The 10,392-nt window shown below is 42.8% G+C and overlaps 1 protein-coding gene across 3 annotated transcripts in view; it reads right to left on the reverse strand.

The window, feature by feature from the left end:
* The window catches only part of SLC45A2 (solute carrier family 45 member 2), a 45,587-nt gene extending 37,652 nt beyond the window's left edge, over positions 1–7,935 (reverse strand). For all 3 annotated transcript variants that reach the window (XM_004385233.1, XM_004385232.1, XM_012558089.1), the window contains exons 1-2: positions 7,466–7,935; positions 4,859–5,035 (exon numbers count right to left, since the gene is read on the reverse strand). In XM_004385233.1, the coding sequence (XP_004385290.1) occupies positions 4,859–5,035; positions 7,466–7,931 (643 nt within the window). In that variant the 5' untranslated portion in view covers positions 7,932–7,935. The remainder of the gene's footprint in view (positions 1–4,858; positions 5,036–7,465) is intronic.
* Positions 7,936–10,392: the final 2,457 nt, after the last annotated feature.

Consider the following 10,392-nt stretch of genomic DNA (forward strand, 5'->3'; position numbering starts at 1 on the left):
ACATGTTGTAAGGAGGGATCAGTCCCTGGAGAAGGACATCATGCTTGGTAAAGTAGAGGGTCAGCAAAAAAGAGGAAGACCCTCAACGAGATGGATTGATACAGTGGCTGCACTGTGGGCTCAAGCATAACAAGGATTGTGAGCGTGGCACAGGACCGGGCAGTGTTTTGTTTAGTGGTACATAGGGTTGCTATGCTATGAGTCAGAACCGACTTGACAGCACCTAACAACAACCACCACCAGGTTAACACTCACTTGTATTTGTATTCCATATGATTTTGCCTATTCAATATTAATTACTTCTTCCTCATTGCTAACAGAATCCCAGTTGGTTCAGGGTGGCATATAAAGCAAACCAAAAAAACTCACTTTTGCAACCTCTCCAGGCGTACTGGGCAACCACATGACCTAATTCAGCCTAATGAGAAACAACCAGAAATCTGTAGTGGTTACTAGGTAATTTTTTCTTTCTTGATTAAAAGAGACAGCGTTGGCTGGTGATACCCTTTCCTTCTTTCCGATACTTTCTCCCCCTTCTTCCTGCCTTGAAACAGACATGATATACGTACCTGTGTGAACCATCTTGTATCCAGGAGGCAACATAGAGATGAAGCAACAAAAGGAACATAAAATTGCCAACTCTGACATTTTCTAGCTGCTGACCAAAAGTCAGCAGACACTTACTCTCTGACTTCTTGTTATGTAAGAAAAATAAACCTCTATGTGTTTAAGCCACTGTTATATGGGCTTTAGTTACTTGAAACAAAACACCATCCTAACCAATGCATTCCCTGAGCATATGTCCAGTGATGCTGAGGGAAAGGGCAAGGGGCATGGAGAAGGTCTTGGGGAAGTCAGCCTGGAATATCCACGTGGCCGTACAGATCCTCCAAACAGATCATCAATATCCACATGCAAGTTCATTGCCTCTGTCAATCATATATCCCTTGTCCTCAATAATTCACAAATATGTTATCTCTGCATAAGCCCTTCCCTCAAGAAGTTTATGGTGTAATAGGGGAGACTAGAAATTTACGCAAATAACTACACTGGAAAGTAGAAAATTACAAAGGTCAAGAAAGAGATTATAAGAAAACAGCCCTTTGAGACTAAACTGTTTATTGCAACTGGGAAGTAGTAAAATGGTTTTCTCAGAGTGTGGGTCAAATTTCCTCTTGCCACCAGCTGACCCTCCCTCGAAGGACAAGGGCTGGGGGAGTTTTATTTTTGTTAGCTGCTGTCGAGTCAGTGCCAACTCATGGTGACCCCATGCACAACAGGCTCACACCTTTGTGCTCTGAGGCATTTTCATTGGTGCTAATCTTTTGAATAAGGAAGACCAAAGAAGAATGGATGCATTTGAATTATGGTGTTGGTGAGGAATACTGAATACACCACGGACTGCCAGAAGAATGAATAAATCTAACTTGGAAGAAGTACAGCCAGGATGCTCCTTAGAAGCGAGGATGGTGAGACTACATCTCACATACTTTGGTCAAGTTATCAGGAGGGATCAGTCCCTGGAGAAGGCCATCATGCTTAGTAAAGCAGAGGGTCAGTGAAAAAGGGGAAAACTCTCAACGAGATGGATTGACACCTTGGCTGCAACAATGGGCTTAAACATAGAAACGATTTGAGAATTGGCCCGGGACCTGGCGGTGTTTTGTTCTGTTGTACATGTGGTCACTATGAGTCAGAACCAACTCAATGACACCTAACAACAACAATTTTTTGGAAGTAGATTTTCAGCTCTTTCTTCTCAGTCCATCTTTGCCTAAACTCTCCGTTGAGGGTGGTGGCTATGCATGAGGTATGCTGGCTGGGAACTGAACACTGGTCTTCTGCATGGAAGGTGAGAATTTTACCACTGAACCACTAGTGCTCCTTGGGGGATTTTAGAAGACCTTAAACGTGGCATTATGAGTGGAAACTGCTAGACGGGGACCCAATGTGTGGGGTCTTTAGCTGATCTTACGGACAGGAAAAGATCTTTTGTGTTTTTGTCTGTTTATTTGAAAATTCTGGAAAATCTCCAGTACTCTAAGAGGGAAAAGGGAACAAATGGGAGAGAGGGGAATAAAGAAAAAAATGGGTATGCTCCCTCCACATCCCTCCTCTCGCAGCCCTCAGGAGCTGGTCTCAGTGGCAACACGGGTAAAAGTGAAAGGATCTCGATGGGAGGTACAATCTCAGCTGTGCATGTGGTGAGCTCCCACCTCAACTGGCTCTTCCTGCTGGAGATATTTCCCTTGCTGACACCTTCATATCAATCCCCTTGATCACGTTTGTGCTTTGATTATTTTGTGGATGGAGTCCCTGGCTGAGTCAGAAATTAAATAATTGAATATGCCTATATTTAAGAGCTTGGCTGCTAACCAAAAGGTCGGCAGTTCAAATCCACCAGCCGCTGCTTGGAAACACTGTGGAGCAGTTCTACTCTGTCCTATAGGATCACTAGGAGTCGAAATTGACTTCACAGCAACAGGTTTGGTTTTGGGTTTTTATAATTTAGAAGTAAGTAAGAAGTTTTCTCCCTGGGGGATGGGTAAAAGTTTCCAAGGGGCTTTGAGTTTTGACAGGCAGAAAAGCGGAAGGAAATTTCAATGTGAACAAAGCTCTAGACACTGGGAAGGAAAGGGCAGGCTCTTCCATTTGTTCCATAAATATTTACGTAGCACCTCCAATGTGCCAGGTGGTGTTGGAGGTGCAGGGAATACAGACAACAAAACAGACCTGGCCTCTGCCCCTGGGAGCATGATGCGAAATTGCTCAGAGCACAGAGACTGTGGAGGGGAGGGAGTACCAGGAAGTAAAGCTTGAAAAGAAAGATGCAAACAGATTGTGGGGAGCTTTGAGCTTTGTCTAGAAATTTGTTCTTTATCCAGTAGGCAAGTGGAGAGCCACTGCAGGTCACTCAGCAGGAGAATGCCCTGGTCAGAGCTGTCTTTTAGGAACACGAATCTGGAAGCTGTGTGTTGGTTCATTTGGAATGGGGAGAAACTAGAAACTGCAAGAACAGTTGAGGGACAACTACTAAAGCTCAGACAAGATGTAGTGAGGGCCCGAATCTGGGTCATATCAAAATTATATGTGCATTGATGACTGTCTGCTGAGACCACACCATATGCTAATATCAACAGAAAGTCTCAAAATGAATATATCTTCTCAGACTGATAGAAAACACTATCATGTATCAGCCTTGGAAAAGTTCCCAAAATACAGAGTTTAATAAACCTGTCCTCCTAATGTCAGGGGCAGCACAGCAGAGGTAGTATGGCCAGTCTAATACTGTCCGAAGCTGTGAAGTGGTGGCCGCGTTGCCCAAAGTCCTTTAGAGCAATAAAACTTGCAATATGTCGGTTCAAAAGCTAAAAGTCTCCCATGACCTCATTGGGATTAATTTCAGCAAATCATGTTAAAGCAGAAGGAATCATGGAATTCCAGTTAGGAAAATGAAGTTTGAATTTCTATTCTGGGACCTACTAGCGAGTTATTTAATTAGTTTACCCCCCTCCGAGCTGTTGGCTGCAGATAATGTTTAATCACAGATCTCCAGGAGAAAAAAAAGCTTTTGCTAATTTCTGTAATGTAAATCCTCCCAGCCTGGCCAATTTCAAGATACAAATGTGACGTCAACCTGCTCACCAAATTCCTAAAAAGTTAACAATTCATTCTCACAAGCTAGTATGATCCAGCTCTCGCACACCACTGCTTCCAAGGCTCAGCTTTCACATCTAAAAAATGGGAATCACTTCACCTCCATAAGACCATTGTCAGGATTGGGATAATATAAGTGAAAATACATAATAAAGGGATATTAGTAGATACCAGGCACTGACACGAGTCCCTAGGTGGTGCAAATGGTTAACATGCTCCACTGCTAACCAAAAGGTTGGAGGTTCAAGTCCACCCAGAGATGCCTTGGAAGAAAGGCCTGGCAATCTGCTCCTGAAAGATCACAGCCATTGAAAATCCTATGGAGCAGTTCTACTCTGACACACATGGGGTCACCATGAGTCAGAATTGACTCGCGGCAACTGGTTTGTTTTTTTTAAATCTATCTACCTATCATCTAACATCATTATCTATCAATTGTCTACGATTTATCGATCTGTCTATCTACCTGTCTATCTAGCCAACTATCTATCTTTGTATTAACTGGTGCTCTATAAATGCGCACCGAAAATGAATTAGTAGCAGTGCCCTAAATGCTACTTCCACCAAAGGAGACCAGCAACAGCACCAAGAAATCAAGAGAAATTTTGCGTTGTCCTCCTGACATGGTCTTCTTCCAGCCAGGAGGTTGAGAAGATGCCAACTCTTTATGTAACTAAGAAATCTCTAAGGCAGATGTTTTGTTTTTGTTTTTGAGTGTGGTTCTTAGGATACCTGGCACAGAATCACCAGAGAGCCTTCGTTAAAAATGCTAATTTCTAGGCCCCACCTGAGACCAATAGAACCAGAGTAACTGGAGGAGGGGTCCAAAAAATTGCACTTTTAACAAGTTCCTGAGGTAAAGCTGATGCTACATGACTGAGGTTTGAGGCCCACATCTCTAAAACAAAAAGTAAAGTTCACAAGGCCTCTTTTCATTTCAGTTGTAAATGTCTCCATAAATGTTTCTTCAGAAAGCTCTTATGTGAACTTCCTTTGCAAGAATGCGCAACCCCGGTCACAAGCTGACTTTGTCTGACTTTGTTTGAGAAATGTACTGGAGACAGAGCTCATGTGATTGTGGCACCCCATCAACTGATCCATTCATTCGAAAAAGTCACCACGCAGAGGCATTGGATGGCTTCTGTGGAAGAGCCTCCCTGTCTGGGAAACTGAAGGAGAGACTTTCTGTAGTGTTCCTTACCTGTGAAGAGGGCATGGTAGTGGAGGCCCCTCTCCTTGTCCTGATGGGAGCAGACATCAAATAAGTAGGCTTTGATGGGACCATCAATGAAGTCAGCAGCAAAATCAAAGAGAACCACACCCATCATGGTGATGCTTATGGCCCAAATCAGCTTCTTCCTTGGGTCAGCAGTCAAAGCTAAAAGAGAAATAAACATCAGTCCCCTAAATCCTGATTTCGAGTGATCTGCATTTTTTATTTCCACCAAAACCTTCTGCCATCAAAATTATCTCGTTTTGCTTTGTTTTGTTTTGTTTGTCCAAATAAAAATAGCTTTATTATTTTTTCTGGTTTAAAAAAATATGCATTATAAGCTCCAGAATAGGCAAATCTATAGAAGCAGAAAGTAGATTAGTGATTACTCTATAGGGTCACTGTGAGTCAGAATCAAGTCCATGGCAATGGGTTTGATTTTGATTTTAAGGCTGGAGGGAGAGGGGGTGGAGAGTGGCTGCTGATGTATATGGGTTTCTTTTTGGAGTGATAAAGAAGTTCTAAAACTCGATTGTGGTGGTGGTTGCACAACTCTGTGACTATACTAAAAACCACTGGATTTTGCACTTTAAGTGGGTGAATTGCATGGTGTGCAAATTGTTAACTCGATAAGGTTGTTTAAAAAATTATGCATGCTAATTGTAAACAATTCCTATGATATAGAAAAGCTGGAGGGAAATGCTTTAAATCCTAGCTCGAAGTGATGGTCAACCTTTCAGACATCCTTTTATGCATTTACGTACATACATACATAGGTGTACAACTGTACACTGAGCATCGCTCCTCAAACTTTATCATGCTTAAACATTACCTGGAGGGCTTGTTACAACACAGATTGCTGGACCCCATCCCCTGAGATTCTGATTCAGTAGGTCTGAGGTGAGACCTGAGAATTTGCATCTCTAACAAGCTCCTTGATGATGATGCCGCTGATCCAGGGGCCACGTGTGGAGCAGCACTGACTAATGAGGTCATGCTGTATAAACTCATCTATAACCAGCTTTCTTTATATCTTTTCATTCAGTTATCAAGAGCGACTACACTATTTTTAACAGCTAAATAATATTCATTCTATGGATATGCAACAATTCATTCACCCAACCTTCTGTTGAAGAAAAATTGTTGCTTCTCTTGCTCTCGGTTGGTACAAATGGTTAACACAATCAGCTGCTAGCCAAAAGGTTGAAGGTTCAAGGCCACTCACAGTCACCTTGGAAGAAAGGCTCAGCAATCTACTTCCAAAAAATCAGCCACAGAAAACCTTATGGAGCACAGTTCTACTCAGTCACACATCGGATTGCCGTGAGTTTCCATCAACTCAAAAGCAACTGAGTTTTTGTCTTTTTTTATACACGTTAAAAAAAATCAGTAATTGGTTGCATGATGTGATGAAAATAATTAATGTCACTAAATTGTACATGTAACAAACGTTGAAATGGCAAATTTTTCGTTATTTATATACGTGTGTGTTTGTGTATGGAGAGAGAGAGCCCTGGTGGTGCAGTGGTTAAGTGCTCAGCTGCTAACCAAAAGGGCCATGGTTCCAGCTCACCAGCCACTCTACAGGAGACAGATGTGGCAGTCTGCTTCTGTAAAGATTACAGCCTTGGAAACCCTATGGCAACGTTCTACACTGTCCTATAGGGTCACTATGAGTCAGAATTGACTCAACAGCAATGGGTTTTGTTATATATATATAAACTCATCTTAATAAAAACAATTAATTTTAAATGATTACAGTATACAAATAAGTGAAACATAAGTCCACCCTCCACTTCTCACCTCCAGTCCTTTAGTTTCCCTCCCTAGAGGCAACTACTCTTATCTGCTTTGTGTGTGTGTGTGTATATGTGGAGTCTTCCAGAAATAATCCAACATTTACGTATTTATGCCCTCTTCTTAATATATACAAATGAGAACTGATTATCCTGCCTCATAATCATCCATTCCACTAGTCTAAAAATGTGTACTATTTTTAACAATCCTTTCTCAATGCAACTTTTAATGTACTACCACCAACTACTGATTAATTACTTGGTGGCTGATTAATGGCTAGTAAAAGTGCTTACCATCAGGTTTGATTTTGTCCAGAATTTGCAATGCAAAAATGTCCCCTTTAGCTGACAAGCTGATGCCCTGGACCCATTAAAAGGCTCTACAGAAACCTGCACACAGAATTAACTCTTATTTGGACACAGAGGTGATCTATTATACATATTTATGGAGTCATTTGGCAGCTGGTCAACCACCAAAGTCTTAACAGGGCCATAATGAGCTCGAAACAAATCTCAATGGATAAATATTTTCAAATATTTAATTTGATAAAACATAAAAATTTAATCCTACTTAAAAAGCTTCCTAATAATAAAGACCAGTGCACCCTGATATTTCTAAAACCAAAGGCTCCCCAAGCACAGAATTTTAGCCACTCAGAGGTAGATTTCACTGTAAACTGAGAGGCTCAGTTCTAACCAATTTCTAAATAAGTTTCAGATGAAGAAATTCACATCCTCCTCCTGTCGAGTTGCTTGATAGGACATTGACCCTGCCTGCCCACCTTGTATGTCCACTTACCTGCTATAACAGTATCCCCATTAAGGTACAGAGCCATGCCGAAGAGCATCATGACAGCCAGGGTCAGGATGTAGGGTCTCCGCCGGCCCCACCTGGACTGGCAGTGGTCACTGACTAACCCGACCACAGGTTGCAGCAGGAACCCCAGGATGGGGCTGAGGAGCCACACCACACTGTACAGACTCTTGGGTAGGCCCACGCTGAGCAGGACTGGAGTCACGTAAGCAGCCTCCACTGCGTAGCAAAACTCCCGGCCAAACATGGCCATGCTGTGCATGACCAGTCTGCCCGTGGGTCTTTTAGGTGGATCCACGGAGTCAGAGAGACATTCCTCAGTTAGGGATTTATAGGTGTGAATGCCAGTCTGGCCACTGTTGCCACCCATGACTACTGAGTGAGGGACCATCCAGCAGGCCCACCAACTCCTGCGTGTCCTTGGGTCTGTGCTCCAAGCTGGATTTGACATGGAGCCTGGCTGAGCAGCCCGCAGAGATGGTCAGGCTGGGGGAGGGGCCCAAATTCTTTCATGCATGCCTCCAAGATCACAAGTTATGATGAGAGGGAAGGGGGTGCGGGAAAGCATGACGGAGATTAGCTTCTGTGAGCCTCCGCCTCCTTAGGTTTTCCTAAAGTGTTCTCCCTTTGTCTTCTCTCTTTCACACACACACACACACACACACACACTCTTACACTCACTCACTCACTCACACAGCTTTGAAATAGTAAAGCCCTAATTCACCACTGTGAAGTTAAAGTGCTTGTCGGTATCTTTTTTTTAAATTGTGCTTTAAGTGAAAGTTTACACTTCAAGATAGTTTCTCATACAAAAATTTATACACAGGGGGGCTGTGGGGACCATGGTCTAGGGGAACATCTAGCTCTATTGGCATAACACAGTTTATAAAGACAATGCTCTACATTCTACCTTGGTGAGTAGTGTCTGGGGTCTTAGAAGCCTGTGAGCGGTCATCTAAGATACTCCACTGGTCTCACCCCTTCGGAAGCAAGGGAGAATGAAGAGAACAAGATACAAGGAAAAGATTAGTCCAAAGGACTAATGGACCACAACTACCATGGCCTCCTCCAGACTGAGTCCAGTATGGCTAGATGGTGCCTTGCTACCACCACTGACTGCTCTGACTGGGATCACAGTAGAGGTTCCTGGACAGAGCTGGAAAAGGATGTAGAACAGAATTCTAACTCACAAAAAAAAGACCAGATTTACTGGCCTGATAGACTGGAGAAACCCTGAGAGTATGGCCCCTGGACACCCTTTTAGCTCAGTGATGAAGCCCTCCCAAAGTTCACTGTTCAGCTGGGGATTAGACAGCCTCATAAAACAAAACAGGACTGAGGCACAGCAGTCCAGGGACAAGGACTAGACGGCAGGAGGGGCCAGGAAGGCTGGTGATAGGGAACCCATGGTTGAGAAGGGACAGTGTTAACATGTCATGGGGTTGTTAACCATTGTCATGGGGCAATATGTGCACTAACTCTTTAATGAGAAACTATTTGTTCTGCAAACCTTCATCTAAGGTACCAAATGAAAAGAATTATCTATGTGAGATCAAATTGACAATAGCAACTCAAAAGGTTTGATGGGAAGCCTAGAGGACAGTGAGTTGAAGATAATGGTGATGGAATAATCTGGAAAAGGATAGAGAATAGCAGCACAACTGGAAGCATGTAATCGATGTCACTGAATTGTACGTGTAGAAACTTTCAAAATGGTGTAACTTTGGCTATGTATATTTTCACCAAAAAAAAGGTCCTCAAGGTCGAGAAGGAAGAATGTTGACATGTCGTGGGGGTTCTTAACCAATGTCATAAAACAATATGTATACTGATTGTTTAATGAGAAACTATTTGTTCTGTAAACCTTCATCTAAAGTACAATAAAAAAAATTTAAAAAAAAATTTATACACACATTATGTGACCCTAGTTGCTCTCCCTATATTGTGACAGCACACTCCTTTCCACTCCAGATTTCCTGTGTCCATTCAACCAGCTCCTGTCCCTTTCTGCCTTCTCATCTTACCTCTGGACAGGAGCTGCCCATTTAGACCCATATATCTACTTGAGCTAAGAAGCACACTCTTCACGAGTATCACTTTATGTCCCATAGTCCAGTCTGATCTTTGTCTGAAGAGTTGGCTTCGGGAATGGTTTTAGTTTTGGGCTAACAGAGAGTCCGGGGGCCATGTTTTCTGGAGTCCCTCCAGTCTCAGTCAGACCATTAATGAGTCAGTATCTTTTTATACATTTCTCGTTATATTTTGTCTTTTCCTGACCGCAAGCTTTCTAAAAACACAACTCAGGCAGCAAATGACTAGACGTAAAATGGGCTGAGATCATACTTCTCCTCTAAATCACTAGCTGTCTTCTTCTACCTGGAGATCTTCCTTCATTGCACCTAACACACTTTAAAATTATGTATTTCTGAATCTTATATGTTCAGTTTCAATGGGAGTTGGGCAGAGGAGGGGATGGATATGAGAGCCCTTAAGGTGGAACTGACAACACTCTGTCTGATATGGAGATTCATTCATTCAATAAATATTTACCAAATTTCCACTATGGGCCAGACACTATTCTAGGCACTGGGAAATTGGCAATGAATAAAATCTACAAAGTCCCTGCCCTGATAAAGCTTCCGTTCTAGTGTGTTTTGGTGGTGAGGAGAAGGCTGGGGTTAATAAACAATGTCAGCAGCGATACGTACCGTAAAGGAAAATAAGGCAGAATGAGGGGATAGTGAGTGCCGAAGTAGCTGCTATTTTAGACAGGGGTCAGGAAAGGACTCTCCATAAGGTGACATTTGGGCAGTGGCCTGAAGAAGTGAGGGGTGAGTCATGGGACCATCGGAGGAAGAAGATGGAAGGAGAATGGAAGGAGACAAGTAAGGAAGGAGACTAGGATACTTTCA

This window comes from Trichechus manatus, unplaced genomic scaffold (genome assembly GCF_000243295.1).
Source record: "Trichechus manatus latirostris isolate Lorelei unplaced genomic scaffold, TriManLat1.0 scaffold00135, whole genome shotgun sequence".
Classification (NCBI taxonomy): domain Eukaryota; kingdom Metazoa; phylum Chordata; class Mammalia; order Sirenia; family Trichechidae; genus Trichechus; species Trichechus manatus.